An 18,405-nucleotide genomic window follows, 5' to 3' on the forward strand; every position below is an offset into this window, starting at 1 on the left:
TACTTTACCTTGCGAACGTCCCTTGGCATTAACTGGCTTTTTGTAGCGGCGAAATGGACATCGGGAATCTATCAATTCTTCGATTCTAATGTCAAGACACTCACGGAAACCGATGGTCGAACGTATCAGGCATTCGCATGCGGGGCCAAGCGATGCAAAGGAAAAGGTGCGCCACAGTGTTGCTTGTCTTCGTAGGTACTGAATGAACTGTTCAGGCGACTTCAAGGGCGTGAAACGCTACCAAACCCGACTGGATGGCAAGCCCTCGAGTGACCGCTCATCCACGTCTGGCCTCAAAAAGCATGCGCGTGCTTGCTGGGGCAAGCTCATCGTTGATGAGCGCTTGTCTGGCACTTCCGCTAGCGGTCCATCAGGAAAACTCCATCCTCCTGGAGGCCCTGGCAAGGCCCTCAAGATTCTGTCATTGATCTGGCATGGCTGGTGCGGCTGTTCCGGCTGGTGCCAGACATCTGACAGAATTTGATGTGCCTTGCCAGAATTTGGCCTCGGAAAACTTGCTAAGTCCCGCATCAATCATGGGACATCCATCTGTTACTGATGATCTTCTTTCAGCATGGCGACGCCTATGGCGTGATTTTTCACGGCTTTCTTTCCTCCCACCACATTCCCCCCCACTTCTTCTCTCTCTCCTCCCACACCCACAGCGCTGAGCCCTGTTGTGGAGCTCTAGTGGGCAAGGAGCCTTAACAGCCTATAGGTGCGTGCTGCTGCCCTCGTCTCCCTCCAGACTGTTGACTGGTATCCAGCAGCGCGGCGGGCGGTGGCTCATCTCTGCCCTCAGAGTGGCCCGCTGACGCTGCGCGACCCGCTGACACTGCGCAACCCGCTGTCGCTGTCGACGCTGCCGCGCCCCTCTCCACCGCGCGCACAGGAGGGCTTGGCACCGATCGACACGGCCCCACTGCTCTAGAAGCACAACAGCAGGCTCGGGTCCCAACGCGAACTTACACTGTGAGTCCGTCCCCTTTCCGATAACGTTGGCGCTGACAAGTGACAGCGAACAAGGACGTGTACGACAGCCCGCCGCCCGTGTCGTCAACCTTGCCCACTGTGAGTCCGTCCCCTTCCCGATAACATTGGCGCTGACAACAAGGACGTGTCCGACAGCGCGCCGCCCGTGTCGTGAACCTTGCCCACTACCGGGGAGTGGCACGCGTGGGCGCACAACCGTGTCACCCCCGACGACTCAGGCCCTCGTCGCTGCTCGTGATATTCTTTGCCTAGCCCCAGTGAGTCTGTCCCCTTCCTCGTAACGTCAGCGCTGACAGGTGACAGTGAACAAGGATGGGTACGACAGCGTGCCGCCTGTAACGTTACGCACTACCCATCAGGAAGCAAGGATTTGGCTACGGAACTGCAGGCCAACTCTACGCGTGGCACCATAGCCATCATAGCGCTCCCGTTGCCATATGATGAACTCCGGTTGCTTCTTGTAGAACTATAGCACCTACTGCCAGGGATATACACAATCACATATTTAGGACTGCTAGCTATGAATGCTATCGTAGTGCTTGAGTTTTTCATAGCAAAACAATCAAATAAATAAATTAATAATTAATATGGTTTGCACCCCGCGCAAGCACAGCAGCTAGGTCGGCTGCCTTGCGCTTATGGTACTCTGAAACAAGATATGTGGTATAGCGAAAGAAGAAAAAGTCTCGATACCATAAGTAAGGATTGAAATAGAATGATGTCGCTTCAGTTAATACATTGTCGCAGTTCCAATTTGGGTTGATTGGGTCAGCGAACTTCGGGATTAAATGGCATGTCTGCACAATATCAGCCAGGGAAATGATTGATGCACGACGTTGGCCAACAGAAGTTGAGTGCGAGATCCGAGACAGTCCAGAGGCCGTCTCCAGATCGGAAAGAGGGTTGTTGAAGGCAGTGAACCAGTGGACATATACCAAGGGGTGTGGATAGGCACAAACACTTGATGGGAGGCGGAAAATGAGCTTCACTTGTGCCGCTTGCAAGCCTAGATCAATTGTGCGTAAGTAAATGACAAACTGCTAATTAACGAGTTACCACTCAATGGACCTTCCATCCAATCACTAGGTTTCACCCGAGCGAGGACAGTGCTGAACTTTGCTGCACTGCCCCGCGTGATGCCCTGGTTTGATATGGAGCCCTTGGTTGCAAGGATGGCTTGCACAATATCCGCGGTCTCGGCCTCTGTCTCGGCGGCACGGATTGCCGAAGGGTGAAGAGATGCTCGTTTGAATGCGCCAAAGTGAGTGGTCGGAGAGAGAAGCCCACCCCCGGGTAGATTGTTGCGTGCCAGAAACTGCTGGAGATAGAAGAGGAAGTCCCGCACCTGGAAGCGACTTTCGATTTCTGTGACGGAGAGATTCGGATAGCCGGGCCGAGCGGAAACATTGCAGGCAACAATCTCTGGGTTGTCTTCCGAGTCCTCGTCCCCTGGGTCATCTCCCCGCCTCATCTGCCTGGTCCCAGTCATCCCAATCAACGTTTGAGGGGGCCGTATAACCCTGGCCTGGAGTGTAGCCCGGACAGGCCCACTGCAGATAAAGGGAGAAGCGATGAACAGCTTCTTGACGCGTGAGCCAATGCGTCATTTGTTGGATGTAGTCGCGACGATTCGACGCGCGGTAGCCGTTCTTCGCCAGGTCGATATGTAAGCGTTCGGTATTCTCGGTATTGTATCCATCAGCAGTACCCAGCAAGCGAATTGAATCGACATAGTGACGAATGTTGTGGAGTTTTGGAATATTGAAGTCGGTACGCTCTGGCCCGAGTTCGCGGAAGACGGGCAGATACTCATGCATATTCACCCAGGCCGCCTCCATCGCAGCGAGGGAGTCTTCAGTATGGACTTGAAAATGAGCATATCCCATGAAGTCGAGAAGGTGACGTGTCACCGCGGTCACCCGTTCATCCACCACATCGTGAATAGCCCCCAGAAAGGTCTTCGCAAGCCCTCGATATTCAGAGCCCGTCCATTGCTTAATGACGGATGTGCCGTTAGCAAAGTGACGGAGCGTGGGATGCCGAGGCATAGCCTTGAAACGTGCATCGAGCTTCTTCTTCCGCTCCTCCTCCGCTCCCCCCATCGATTCTGCCGCCCAGCTTGAAATATGGTCAGCGAATACGCCCTTGTGAAGCTGGTGGAGAAGGTCGGGGGTAATGCAGGAGTGGATGTCGCAGTGAGGTAAGTCGGCCCAAAACGGATTGACTGGGCGCAAATTCAGCTCGCTGAACTCCTTTGGCCTCAGGCCCTTAGCCTGTGCCTCCAGAACCCTCAACGTTTCCGCTTGGCTACGCATCGGGAACTCCGTTGTCGACCCTCGCTCTTTGGGCGGACACGAGCACCGCGGGCATGAGTTTTCCTGGCAGCAAACAACCAGGCATTGCTCAGGATAGTCTGCAATATATGCAGCCAGCAACGGGAAGCACCACCGGACCCATCCATCGGCACACACAATATCGACACCCTCTTTTCCAGCATCGACCAACGATTCGAGCATCTTGCGCATGCAGTCGTGGAAAATGCGATAGGCGCCGACTTTACGGGCTGTTTTGGAGTAGCAATCCAGCTTAGGCACCGGTATGTAGCCCAAAAGCACCGTGGCCCGCGAATTAGGCTGACGCCGCACAGACTTGCTGATGTTGCCGATTGAGATATAAACCGGCCACGCTTGTTTATAATGACGAGAGCTGGGTCTTGTCGGACGAAAGGATAATCGGGATAATGGTCGCGCCATCGTCCAGGAGGTCCTGTTACTTCAGTAAGTCAGTTTTGCACCAAGATGACAACAATCCACTCACCTGCGTGTCCCACCACCAGGTACCAGTCCACATTTCATCATATTCCCTATTTCCCAACTCGCCTGTCGACTCGTTACGTGTGCGGAACAGCCGCATGGGCTTAAACGTTTGCTCGCTCTTGAATGCAGGATTGCCGAGCAACTCGGCAATGCATTCGAGTGGATTGCGATGCCACAGTTTGACAACCTCCACTTTCGCATTACCATTCCCATCCAACTCGTCGCCGGTAATGTTCATCGGCGTACACATCCAAGCTGGGCCGGCCGGGAGCGAATCAATGTGTTTGAAAAAGGCGCGACTTGTTGCGAATGGTGGCTCAAGCTTGTCTCGGACCTTGAGAGGTCAGTCTTTCAATTGCGATAGATATCCTTTGACTTACCTTCTTCAAATGTAGGAACTCGTCAATGCTTCCTTGCGATAACCCCGAACGAATGAGCCAACGACCGATATCCCAATCTTCAAGGGACGGAAAAGGTGAGCAGATCTCCTCCCCCGAGTTCTCTGTTGCCTGACGCCACTCTTCGAATGGTGTACTCTCTTTCCATTGCCCCTTTCCTGCCTTGCGGTCGGACGGGTACTGTTGGCGGTGGAGATATCGAGGATCGTAACTCGATATGGGATCATTGGTTGTGTCGTCCGGCACCTCCTCCACTCGAGGACGTTGGCGAGGCGGTTCCTCGGGGTCATGGAGGAGCTCGTTGACCTGCTCCGAGTTGAAGTCGATATCCATTGCTTCATCGGTACCCGTTTTTAGCCTTGGTGAGTCATGAAAAGCTTCGTTTTTGTCCTCTCGCTGAGAAAGCCGTTCTTGAACCTGCAGACAACGCTTGTTTTGCATTTGGTGCGAGACAAGACCTTGCTTGGTCGCAATACGAGCACTGCAGAAAGCGCATTTGGGCATCGCTGGAGCTAACGGTGAAAACGGTGAAGACAATATGCTTGGCACCATCTGAAGATCGCCACCGCAGTTGCCTAGCCGCTGATTGCACACCATATGGCTCCACTGTCACACACCCTCTCTTTTTTTTCTTGCCCACCATGTCACCTGTAGTTCCCACATATCCTTTCTAATATGAAGTGACAGTATACCTGACCGTCAATTCATATTAGAAGGAAAGTATCAAAAATCCCTGTGCTGCAATAAATGCTAGAAGAAAACTGCAATAATTTCTCGATATATGACCGAAAAACTTCTAAGTCAGCGGCTGCTACATATGCTGCAGTAAATCTCTAACATTTAACAAAGTATGTAAGTTAGTTCTATCCGATCGTAGACTACTTAAAAAGGAATATAAATGAAGTCCCAATCATTAGTAAAATTTCAGCCCCTGTACAGGCCACTACCTACCAAGTCTATACACTTTGTTATGTCACAAGCGTGACATACTTCCCAAAAAGGAAATTTTCGCAGTTGAAGAGCAGAATGATCTGAGAATGTCACAGATCGTCACAAAATCAAAGTTGTGCCTTTTGACTATACAAACAACTTTCATTAAGTGACCTATAGTCACAGCTCAATAAATATGTCCAAACTGTCTAATGACTGGCTAATAGGTAACTGATGGGCCTCTATCTCCATAGCTACTCCAGCTACATATATGAATCAAGTACCAAATGAAGGGTCTCAAAGGTATCATTGATCACGGGGGTTTTTTTGATCATCATGATTTAATATGATTATTATATTCACTATTCATTTATAAAAAAGAGAATATCTCAGAATCAAAACATGTAAGGTGGCTGGATTGTAGGTTTAGATACTCTAGACTAAGGCTCTAGTATGCAACCTTCCAACCTACCATGCATATGGCACTGAGAATACAATGCATTCGCTCATCAGTGGTATTTGATCTCCATCAACCCTGAAAGATAAGCATGGATCTTCAGCTAGCCTGGGAGGATAAAGCTAGGAGAGAGCTCATTTGAAAGGTGTATCATGTCACCATCTCCTAGCCCCTTCAGTCATATTATCTGTCCCCATGAGGTGCTCATAGCTCTGATGGACATCCGATAGACCATACTCCAACTTGAATCATGCTTATCCATGGATCCCTCAGCAAGATATCAAGTGATCATGGTGCTCAATCAAATTTAAAAAAGGAAAAGTACAGAAAAGTGGGATACCAGTATAACCTAAGGTTATAAGAATAGACTCATATCAGAGCATGTTTACATTAGGTTATTATCTACCTACCAGTATAACAATCATCTAATTTGATGTAGAATTGGTGGAGATATTACTGCATCAATGTGTGTGATGAATAATCATGAGATGATATATATATATTAATAACATTGTATTGTCAAGGCATTATTCTTATCATACAGGTACCCTTTGTAGTGCTGAAATCATCTATGTAAGTTATCTACTTACTGAGATATTACTACATCAGGGGTACATCAGCAAATGATTAGCCAGTGCTGACACATTTATTGAGCTGTGACTGCAGGTCACTTAATGAAAGTTGTTTCTATAGTCAAAATGTACAACTTTGATTTTGTGACGATCTGTGACATTCTCTGATCATTCTGCTGTTCCACTGCGGAAATTTCCTTTTTGGGAAGTATGTCACCCTGTGACCTCATGTCACACCATGTAGCAGAGTGTACGAACCTGGTAGGTATTGGCCTGCACAGATGCTGACATTTTAGGACTTCATTTATATTCCTTTTTAAGTAGTCTATGATCAGATTAAGTAGTCTATGATCAGATAGAACTAACTTACATACTTTGTTAAATGTCAGAGATTTACTGCAGCATACGTAGCAGCCGCTGACTTGGAAGTTTTTCGGTCATATATCTAGAAATTATTGCAGTTTTCTTCCAGCATTTATTGCAGCACAGGGATTTTTAATACTTTCCTTCTAATATGAATTGACGGTCAGGTATACCGTCACTTCATATTAGAAAGGATATATGGGAACTACAGGTGCACCATGTCGACGAAAGCCCCCCGTCCCCAACGTTCGACGCAGCCAACAACCAAGCGCGCTCAAGAGAGTGAGTTGTTGTTTTCAATGGCAGTATAGCGCAACACTCATGCTGAAAGCAGTGGACGACGATGACGATGCGCGTATTCGTCAGCTGGAGAAAGAAATGAAGGCCCTGCGAAAGCGCCAAAAGGCTCGCAGTCAAGGTGGGTTATGCTATTCCTTCGAATGCTTCTCAAGTTATGCACTGGCAGGCAATCCTGCTCCCGACAACGACAGTGAGGAACTCGAAGATGAGGAGCCTACAGGGCATCCACAGCCTCGTTGCCTCTTTGGCGCTTCGGTACGTCGTCTATGCCCTCGCTTCTGTTTGCTGACCTGTTGTAGGCTGTTCCGGGAGACACATATACCCCGCAATTGCCAGTCGATCGTGTTGCGACTGCACAGCGCTACAAGAAACAAAAGCAACCCCTCGCTGACCGCACCAACCAGGAAGATGAGACGACGGCTGTATCGTCTCCGACAACACAGGCCCTCCAGCGCAAACACCCATTGGGCCATATCGACTCTCCCGCTGACTTCTTCAACAACGATGAGCCGCTCATCATCGACAAGCGTACTCACGATGATGACGAGGATGAGGAGGAGCAACTGGATGTTGTGCGCCCTCATCGCCGCATTCGTGTTGGAGGTCAGGACAGTGTGTCATCTTTTTAATGACGTGTCTGGATTCTCACTACATCGGAGATACAACGACCGCGAATGGCGAGACTATTGCCCGTTTTTCGACAAAGTTCAAGCGTGGTGCGAAGCCCAAAGCAGAGGACTATGCCGATGACTCTTACGAGGTCATCATCGACACCTGCCATGGTCTCGAAGTCCTTGTCCTTACCGAGGCCCGCGTTCATGCGTGCGCGAGCAGCAACAACCGAGGCGCCTTCCGGAACCCCAAATGCCATTGCAGCGGAGATGCCGTTGCTCAACGAGGCTATCAAGCAGTGCTGGGAGAGTGCGAACCACCGAAAGGGCACCAATTATGAGCTTACGACGCACATCCGGCGTATTGTGCGTGGCTGTCTCGTTCCGTAAAGGAATCTAATTTGCTGCAGATCAAGCAACGCCTAAGCCGCGTCCGGGGAGAGTTTGTTCGCTCCTCTGCCCGCCCCATCGTCCAGGTCGAGTTCCAGTTCCTCAATGGTTCCTCGAACAAGGTCAAGCGCGCAAACGAGAAGAAATACCGGGATGCAATGGATAATCAAGCGTATCGCTACAAGGTCTGTGTTCTAGCAGTGTGCAAGCGCATCTTGATACTATCCATCCAGGACATGAAGAACCGCAAGTACCTTTTTGAGAACAAAATTGCGCTCAATATCCTGAGCCACGCTTGTTTCAATAACGGGCTCAAGTCTGTTGGTATCACGCATGAAGAGCAGTTCATGCCTATCACCCTCCAAATGCTTGCGTTTGTCTATACCACGGTACGCTTCATTCCTTTTTGTACTCCTTCTGATGTTGTTCTCCAGATTCAGCACTGTCTTGACGAGTGGAAGACGGGTGTCCGCATACCACAGAAGTTTGAGGAGACGGTCGTCGCACCCAAGTACTATGCGATGCTGTACGACATCCTGTCATGGGATTCTGTGGACCCTGCTTTCTCGGACAAGTTGCGCACCAAATGGGCAAGAAGCCTTCGGTATCCTTCTACGTTTGCATTGACTTAGCTGCTGACCAGAATTAACAGGCTTGCTGCTGGTATGAAGGAGGAGCAAGTAGTGGTCGAGGCCTTTGTCACCGATGCCATCAAGGAAAAAATTCGTCAAGAGCAGGAAGGCAGGGGGGGAGATACTGAGTCTGAAGACGATGAGGACTAAGCTCGTAAAATTAGATGATAAAAATTGCAATTTCATTTCTGGTTTCCGTACGAAGGGGCAAGATACAAGAGCATGAATAGTCAATATAGCAGTGGACTGCCCATAGCTCTGTATGTGGATATAGAGGATATGAGCTGCTACGGGAGCAGAGCCATAGTTATGGCTGTTCGCTATGGGGTGCTATGGCACTGCTATATAGTGGGCACCTTGTCTACATAACTACAGTTGCTATGGAAGCTACTGTAGTGCTATTGACTCAGGACCTGTGCTTCCTGATGCCGGCAGTGGCACGCGGCGTATCGGGAGCGGCGCACGGCCTACACAGCGCACACCCGTGACACCCCGGCCAACCACCCGCTCTTCTCTGTTCATCCCAAGCCTGTCCTGTCCGGGTCTCACATCGGACACATACTCAGCCTGAATTCCGGTTAGTCCCGGTGTATTATCTATGCAGTAACACTCATTTTGTCGTTTTAAGTGCCCATATTGTCCGCTGGATTGCAGAAGCGGCACGACCGCTGCGAACTATTGAAGACCGCGAGCTCAAGGAGCTGCTCGGAGCCGGACGACACGAACTCACAGTTCCAAGTCGCTTTACGGTGGCTCGTGATCTCCAGGCAGCATATGCACGCTGTTCAATGCAAATCGCTAATCTTCTCGACGTTCATGTGATTTAGACTTCTACAATGATCACTGACAGCACACAGAACTACCCGGGACGGTTGAGCTTCGCAACCGATGCTTGGACCTCACCAAATCATCGCGCGTTCGTCGCGTGGACAGTTCACCTTCAGCATGAAGGACATCCGTTGGTCCTCTTGCTCGACATCTACGAGGTTCCAGAGTCTCATACCGGCAAAACACTTGCGCGCGAATTCAATGAGATGCTTCAAAGATTCAATCTCTCAAGCAAGGTAGTGTCAAATCCTTTCCTTTCCGTTCGCTGAATCTTTAATTTCTAGATCCTGGCGTGGACGGGAGACAATGCAACATCAAACGACACCCAAAACGAAGCTCTGGGCGCCAATCTGAACAACGATTTCGATGCAGTCAATCGTGTTCGCTGCTTCAACCACACATTAAATCTCGCTGTAAAAGCATTCCTTCGCCCGTTTCAGCCACCCGAGAAGAAGAGGAAAGCAAACCAGGGTGGTGAATCGAGCAACGCCGTAGACGAGGGCGATTTAGACGACGACGACACCATCCCTCCGCTTGAACTTGACGACGACGGCACCGACTCCCTGCAGGACCTTGCTGATGCGGCCGACGGTATGTTTTGCTTTTATCTTGCATTCTATTGGTGTCTGATTCGGTCTCGTATAGATTCGTCGATTCTAACGGCGCTGTCTGATGACATAGATGCCAATGGAGACGCGTACGACAATCTGAGCACCGAACAGCGTGCATCCTATACCAAATCGTCAAAGATACTCAAAACGGCAATTTCGAGGGTACGCCATTTGTTGTTGTTTTAATTTGTTAATCATTGGAGATCAGATTCGACAACTAGCGTTCTTTATTGTAAACTCGACCACGATTGCATTGCCAGCATGGCGCAGCGCATGTCAAAAGCATAACATGCGTGTGCGCCTCATTCCGCGAGATGTCCGAACTCGATGGAATTCAACATTCGATATGCTCATTGTTGCGCTCGAATACAAAGCAGTAATTAACACAATTACGGGGAATCGGGACCTCGAGGTCCTTCGCAAGTACGAAATCTCCAACGTGGAGTGGGCCATCTTGGACGTCTTACAACCATACAGGTCTTTAAAAATGCAACCATCGTGTTCTCTGCCGATAACAAGAGCACGATTGCGAATGTGATACCAACAATGGACAAAATCGACGACCTAATCACATCGACAGTGGTCATCGAAGGTAGACCGGACACTAGGATCGTCGATCCTGCGATTTTGTTAAGTGCCGTGTCGACCAAAGGGACGGAGACGGAGTCGAAGTCGAAGTCGGAATCGGAATCGAAGTCGTAGAGCACTTGGGGTGGAACACCACAGAAGGATGTTTGGGTGACCGGGGCTTCCAGTTGACCAAGACAAGACAAGAAGAGAAGAGCGGAGTCGAGACGACGCTGGGAGATAGAGACCAGCAACGTTAATTTACAAACTGAAGTATGTGATAATACATCAAAGTATTTATAGTACGAGAAGTAACGGAAACGGAATAAGGTATAACAAAGTAAGTAACAAGATTAGAACAAAGTCAAGTAAAGTAGAAGAGGAGTTGCATACAAGGAACAAGGCATAGATGATTGCATAGATCATAAGTCGGAGTAATTGGAAACGCTCAGTAAGTCTTCATTGCGTAAAAAACCAAATACCGGAGACGGATATCGGAGACAGATGCCGGAGTGGGCACGGATATAACAGTATCCCCCTCTTGCATTTCTTGCCCACAAGAAACAGGAGCAATGGTCGAGAGGTAGGAGTCGGAATCGGAGAGAGTCGGAGTCAGAGTTGGACTTGTGAAAATTTCGAGTCGAAGGCCGGAAAGGCCGAGATCACCGAGGAAGCCGGTGAGAACGTGATAATAGCAAGGAGGACAAAAAAGGAAAGGGGTGACAAGAAGCACGTCACCGATTGACATCAATCTCTCTATCTTTACCACTTCCCACCATGCCACCCAAACGCCAGAACGCCAAAACGCCGAAGAAGGCCAAGAACCTATTCGCAAACGCGGTGGAGCGGGTCGAAGAGCTGTCGGAGACGGAGAGGGTGGGTGGATGGGTCGGTGGAACGGACCGAGACCCCTTGGCTGACGCATTACCGTCGGGTCGTAACCGACACGTAGATATGCGGAGGGAGTTAGAGGAGTTGGACCGCAGAGCGGAAACGCTGCGCGCGTTACTGGCTCCAAGAGCACCGTCACCGGGTGGTCGGTCGGAGTCGTATGATCCCGACGACCCGGTTGACAATGAGCCAATAGTCGAAGAGTCGTCGGAGCACGGGTCCGTAGTGGCGCCGTTGCAGTGGGTTCCCAACGACGAAGAGGAGCTCATCGAAAGAGCGGCCGAATACCACCGGAGCCGAGCCGAGCGCCAGCGAGCCGCAGTGCTCAGAGGGCAAGAAGGCGAGGCCGAGCCTCAAGAACAAAATCGCCGGGGCCGGGCCTTATTGGCCAGAGATCGGGTCAGAGCCCGCCGGGAACGCGGACTCGCACCGCTGACCCTTGCCGAGACGGCCGAGGCGAATGCCCGGGTTGGCCGCCGGGTCATGCGACGCGTTGAGTCATCCGCGGAGCCCGAGCCGGCTGATGTAGCCGAAGAACCCAGAAAGGCGGAAGAAACCGAGAACGCCGAGAACGCCGAGAAGGCACAGGCCGATGAGCCCGATGCAGACGGAGATGCAGAAGAAGAAAGTAAGTGCAAGTAATATTCTCGGTTATGAACCTGACCCGTTTTGGCAGAAAAATGCGCCAAATGTATCAAGACGGGGAAACAATGCGTGTGGAGCGAACCCAAGCCCAACACGACTTGGCACGGGCGGCTTCCCTGCGACAATTGCCGCAAGCTCAAGACCCGTTGCGAAGACGGAAACCCACCCCTGCGTTTCCGCAAGGACGAGAAGGAGGCTGGGATGGCCAAGGAGAAGGGCAAGAAGAAGAAGGTTGCGGGGCCACGGATTGTGGTGCCCAGAGTGGTTGAGACGAAGGCTCCTGCGGAGACGCCAGCGGAGACGACAGCGGAAACGCCTGCGGAGTCGTCAGGTCTGACGCTCAGCAACGCGGGGATTGCTGCCATGATGGCCAATCTGCTGATGCGTCAGCGCGTAGATCACCGGCAGCTCAGCCGCGTGATCATGGGTTTACAAAACCTTGGTCGCGAGCTGCGTTTCAACGTCGGCGCGATCAGCTCGTCGACTACACCCGAGCAGCTGGACGAGCGCCTCCAGGGGATCGACAAAACCCTAAAGCACTGGGATGTCTTCATCCAGCGAGAAGGACAGAGGTGCCGGGATGCAGATGATTCGGAGTCGGAGGACGCAGAGGGTGAGCTGTACGAGGAGGAGCAGGAGGAGCAAGAAGAGGTCGAAGAAGAAGATGCGATGGATGTGGACGAGGAGCCCCCGGCGAGGGTTGACAAAGGGAAGGGAAGAGCCGAGTAGCGGAGACGGAGACGCCTCGGAGACGGAAACGCGATTAGATGTATAATGTAAATAGAATTATAATTTCCTTATCTCGAAGATCCAGAACGGAGTGAGAGTGAATTGAGTGACGTTAATCCAGCTTAGGCTTGTTGGGGTATTGACGATGGAAGGATTCGATATATTCTTCAGCTTCCAAGTCAGGTGCACCAACCCAAGTGAATTGTTCGTCAGTGTTCTCGTAACCAAGCCATTCGACCAGGTAGCGGAGTCGAGCCGGGCCCTTGAAACGGCGATCAATCTTGGAGTCAACAATCTGTTTGATTTCGAAGTGTTCTTCTCCATCGACTTCAATTGCCGCAGGTGGTGGCTCTTCGCGACCAGGGAACTTGTTGGGTGTGTGGATTTCGATTTGGGAAACGTGAAAGATGGGATGAACTTGTGAAAGGGATTTCGGGAGACGGACTTGATAGGACGCAGCACTGGGCTTTCCGATGATCTCGAAGGGACCAAAATGCGTTTCCGAGAACTTCGGAGTCGGACGCTTGGTCTTGATGTACTTGGTCGAGATAAAGACTTCATCACCAATAGACGGAGACGGATCCGGAATGCGTTTCCGGTCCGCAGTTTCTTTGTATTGCTCCTGAGCGTACTTGATCTGTTCCTTGAGGAACTCGTGCAGCTCTTGGAGATCGACGACGTAGTCCTTTGCATAAACATTAGCCACATCACGCTCTGGATGAATCGTAATGGAGGGATCGTAGCCTTTGTTCGCGAAGAAGGGTGATATGCCAGTAGAAGCGTTAGGAGCATTATTGAGTGCGAACTCTGTGATCGGCAGTAGCTCGTGCCAATCATCCTGTTAGTAAGAACAATAGATGCGAATATATTGCTCAACAGCTCCGTTTGCCCATCAGCAGAAGGATGATAACCCGAAGTGTAATGGAGTTCCATGTTGAGTAGTTCTCCAAGGGAACGGAAGAAAGAGGACACGAATTCCTTTCCGCGGTCAGAAGTGACGTGGGATGGGACTCCGTGTTTCGAGAAGACGTGAATGAGGAAAAGTCGAGCGAGCTCCGGAGACGAAATGTGAGTGTCGCACGGAATCAAAATGACCTGTTTTGAGGCACGATCAACGATGACTAGAATGGTATCGAATTCACCGGATGTAGGGAGCTGCTCGATGAAGTCCATAGAGATAGAATCCCAAGGACGGAGAGGAACAGGGAGAGGCTTTAGCAGACCATAAGGTCGATGCCTTGGCTTCTTGTTGCGCTTGCATGTGATACAAGATGCACAGTAGTCCTTGACGAAGGTTCTGAGTTCTGGCCAAGTGTATTCGCGTCGGACAAGAGCGAGAGTATGATTTTGGCCAAAATGACCGGAGAGGATATGGTCGTGATGGTGTCGGAGTACAGTGAGTCGCAACTCCGGAGACGTACCGGAGACGAGTGGTACCCAGATTCGATCGTCATAGCGTAAGAGACCAGTGTCATCGAGTTTCCAGCGCAATGAGTTGCCAGATTTCGCAGCGGAAAGGCCGGAGACGGCAGCGGGATCGTCATTGATGTGAGCGCAGATGTCGTCGTGAAGCTTCTTGACATCCAGAATGATGGAGGCACGAAGCACAGGTTCTTCAAGGAAGGTAGCGCGGAGAGAGGCGTTGAGTTGTTCAGATGTGAAAATAGGGCGAAAATTTTGCGGATTCAATTTTCCATAGGATTTATCCCCCTCTTTTGGGTAGACGTCCCATCGTCTAGTTAACGCATCAGGCTTACCCCCAAGTTTACCTGGGCGGAATCGGATTGTCATGTTGAAACGACAAAGATACTCGGACCAGCGGACCTGGTGCCGAGTTAGAACCTTGGTAGTAGAGAAATACTCAAGGTTCTTATGATCAGTAACCACATCGACCAGAATCGGGGCGCCTTCAAGATATTGACGCCAGTGAGTAAACGCATCGAAGATAGCGAGTAATTCCTTATCGTGTGTGTCATAGTTGAGCTCTGATGGCCCCAGAGAGCGACTCCGGAAAGCCACAGGATGGATTTCACCATCATCGCCGGAGACGGAGAGGATCGTGGCGATAGCGTAGTCGGAGGCATCCGTTTCTAGGGTGATTTGGCGGTCTGGCACCCAGTGATGAAGGATCGGAGCCTCGACAAAGGCCTTCTTGAGGTAATCGAAAGCCTCTTGACACTCAGTGGACCAGTTCCAGCGGACGTTGGCACGAGTGAGACGAGTGAACGGAATCGTGATGTCGGAGTAGTTGAAGATGAAACGTCGATAGAAGTTACAGAAACCGAGGAAGGATTGAATATCCTTAACCTTTCTAGGCGTAGGCCAGTCCGTGATCGCGGAGACCTTCTCCGGAGACATGCGAAAGCCGTCAGGGGAGAGAATGTAGCCCAGATACTCGGTAGTCGTGACGCCAAATTCGCACTTTGGCAACTTACAGTAGAGTCCGGCTTCGCAGAGACGCCGTAGGACTTCCCGAACATGCTCGACATGCTTCGACTTGTCGTCTGAATGGACTAGGATGTCGTCAAGATAGACGATAACTGTAACATCCAGTAAGTCGGCGAAAAGACTATTGAGAAATCTTTGAAACGCAGCAGGAGCATTGGTAAGACCTTCAGGTACAACCCTGAACTCGTAAGAGCCATAGCGAGTGCGGAATGCCGTTTTCGGTTCGTCTCCGGGTGCGATGCGGAGAAGATGATAGGCGTGGCGCAGATCGAGTTTTGTATAGATACGTGCCTTTCCCGGTGCATCAAGCAAGTCCGAGATCAGCGGAAGCGGGTAGCGGTCCTTCTTCGTGATGCGATTGAGTCCGCGATAGTCAACACAAAGGCGAAGGCTGCCATCTTTCTTCTTAGCGAAGAGAATAGGCGCGCCATGACTAGAGCGCGAAGGATAAATGAACCCGGAGCGGAGATTCTCGTCGATGAACTTGCGGAGAGCTTCCAGCTCGTTCTGAGACAGAGAATAGACGTGTCCGATGGGTGGTTCTTCACCATCAACGGTCTCGATCTTGAGATCAAACTCGCAATGAGGCGGAAGGTTGAAGGCTTCCGTTTCCGAGAACACATGGGCATAGTCTTGGTACTCGGGTGGGAGACGATTAACCTCAGGCTCGGCTTGAGCTGCTCGAGCAAAGGCTTCGTCAGAAGGGACTGCACGAAGAGTGTACTGATACGTATCTTTATCCGCAATAACACAGCGATAAGCCGCAGCAGAAACAAGAGAGATTTGGGGCGCGACAAGAGGAGTCTTGCGCGTGAGAGTTATGGCCGGAGACGGAGTGTCAACCGGAGACGGATCGTCCAATACAGGACCAAGATTTGTTGGCGAAGGGGGCGATATAGGAGCAACCGGAGAGGGCGGAATCGATTCCGATTCCGGAGTGTCCTCGCTCGTAGAGGGGCTGATCGCAACAGGAGCAGGCGTGATAGTAGCCAGTTTTGTCGACAAAGACTCCCTAGACGTGTTGGAACGGAAAGAGACGGTGGCTTCAGACCAGTTAATCAACGGATTAAAGCGGTTGAGCCAACTATATCCAAGAACCATTCCGCAAGGAGAGTCCAGATGGGTAACATAGAATTCCACAAGGTGGACTTCGCCAGACGGAAGCGGATGAGAAGACGGATTTGTTGGTTGATGGTTGATGAGGAGCCGTCGAGGTACCGTAGCTTGACAGGCGAAACAGCATAGGGCAAAAGATTCTTCATTTTACAGATAGAGGCAGATATAAAACAATGAGATGATCCAGAGTCGATAAGAGTCCTCAAGCGGGAGTTGAATCCCGCTGCTATGCGTTGTACGACGGAAAGAGTTGGGGTTGAACCAGACTCTATTCCTGATAGGATCGAGTCCGGGACCCCCGGAGACGGGACGAGAGCGGAAACGTGAAGATCGAGAAAGAGGGCGTGAGAAGAAAGAGCGGACGCGTTGAGACGTACCTCCGGTAGCAACCTGGAGTCAACGCGGCTCGGTTCGGCTGCAAGAGGGACCGAGTCACTGACTATTTTTTTGACTCAGTGTTGTCGACCGGAGTGGCGACCGCCGGAGACGCAGCCACCGGAGTGATGGTAGTGGCACGTGCGTCCAACATAGCCTTCTTCTTTCGACACTCGTTGGCCATATGCCCAGACTTGCCACAGAAGAGGCAAAGCTTGTTCTTGATTCTGAACTCGCGTATTTCTGGCTTCAACTTCCCATCAGGACCAAGAAGGGAAGCATGCGCTTTGGCTGTCTTCGTCTTGTCGTTATTGTTGGAAGACGACGAGGAAGCCTGTTGCTGAGAGCTGTTGGAGCCCTTGTTGCCAGAATTCGAATTACCACCGGAGACGTTTCCGTTTCCGGAGTTGTTGCCAGAGGAGCCAGAAGAGCCAGACGATTTTTTCGAAGAGGAGTCCTTTTTAGAACCCCCAGACCCAGAATTCGAGCCACCGGAATAGCCACCGGAATGGCTAGAGCCCGAACCAGAACCAGATGCACCACCATGAGAATCTCTTAACTCCCGCTCCCTCTGCTTCTCCGCTTCACGCTTCCAATACTTGCCGTCAATGAGACGGGCAGTTTGCTTGACTCCGTCCAGCGTATTAGTGTAGACGTAGTGCATCATGTCGTCCTTGATACGTTTGGGAAGACCGGAATAGAAGGTATGTCGGAGAGCGGAATCACCCCAATTGGTGATGAGAGCGAGGGTGTCGAATTGGATAATGTAAGTGGTGATCTTATCACCGGACTTCATCGTCACATTCCGGATTTTGTCCTCCGCGTCGCCAACCGGGTCCTGAGGACCAAAGTTGTCCTGGAGTTCCTTGATGAACAAAGGAAAATTGCCGTCCCAAGCCGGAATCGCAATAGCTTGGCCCTGATTCATGGCATACAGGTTAGGCTTAAAATATGCCAATGCGTTTCCGCGCAGATACGAGGTGATGTAGATTATTTTCTCGTCATCAGTAGAGAAATCTTGCTCACACTCGGCAAAGTGCATATAGCACTGGGTGAGGAAAAGGACGAAGCTTCGCGGGCTCGGAACCGTCGAACGTGTCCGGTGCCCGGAGAAGACTCCGATTGGAACGGGGCGCAGCATTGTTGCGCTGAGGAAAGTTGGTGAGGAAATGTTGGAAATTTTGGAGAGCGCCAATCATAGGCGTTGAAGATCACGCCCGGAGAGCCAGCTCGAGGGACTCCGGCACCACCACCTCCACCAGGTGGCCCACCACCTCCACCTCCACCTCCTCCGCCTCCTCCGCCACCACCACCTCTAGGGGGACCCCAGAATGGATTTCCAGATCCACCAGGGCCACCACCAGGACCACCAGGTCCGCCAGGTCCACCACCGCCAGGAGGTCCACCTCCAGGGAAACCTGGAGGGGTCGTAGATCGACTAGATGGCGAAGTCAAGAACGGACTCGGCTTGCCACCAAGAGTCGGAGAGCGGTTGCGGTTTGGTTGACCTTGACCGGAATCGTTTCCGTTTCCGGAGCGACCTTGAGCAGGACTCATGGGCCTGCTAAAAGCGTGCCGATACATCGGAACTGGCTCGCTTTCTTCTTCGATGTCGTGAAGGCGTGTGGGAGTGAGGGGTCGGTAACGAAAAGTAGGAGAGACGGGAGGGGAACTGATGCTAGAGAAACGACCCGTGTTTGGATACGGAGTCGTTGGCATAGGGATAGTACTTG

The 18,405-nt window shown here is 51.2% G+C and overlaps 1 protein-coding gene across 1 annotated transcript; it reads right to left on the minus strand.

The window, feature by feature from the left end:
* Nucleotides 1-1,568: 1,568 nt before the first annotated feature.
* On the minus strand, nt 1,569-4,759 carry MIND_00806500 (uncharacterized protein; the record flags this gene model as incomplete). Its single annotated transcript, XM_037364741.1, has 6 exons — nt 1,569-2,033; nt 2,087-2,518; nt 2,571-3,645; nt 3,695-3,759; nt 3,811-4,143; nt 4,190-4,759. The coding sequence occupies 6 exons, from the start codon at nt 4,757-4,759 to the stop codon at nt 1,569-1,571; spliced, it is 2,940 nt and encodes a 979-aa protein (XP_037217983.1).
* Nucleotides 4,760-18,405: the final 13,646 nt, after the last annotated feature.

The sequence above is a fragment of the Mycena indigotica genome, assembly GCF_014461135.1.
Source record: "Mycena indigotica strain 171206Taipei chromosome Unknown Mind.scaff0007, whole genome shotgun sequence".
NCBI classification, from domain to species: Eukaryota; Fungi; Basidiomycota; class Agaricomycetes; order Agaricales; family Mycenaceae; genus Mycena; species Mycena indigotica.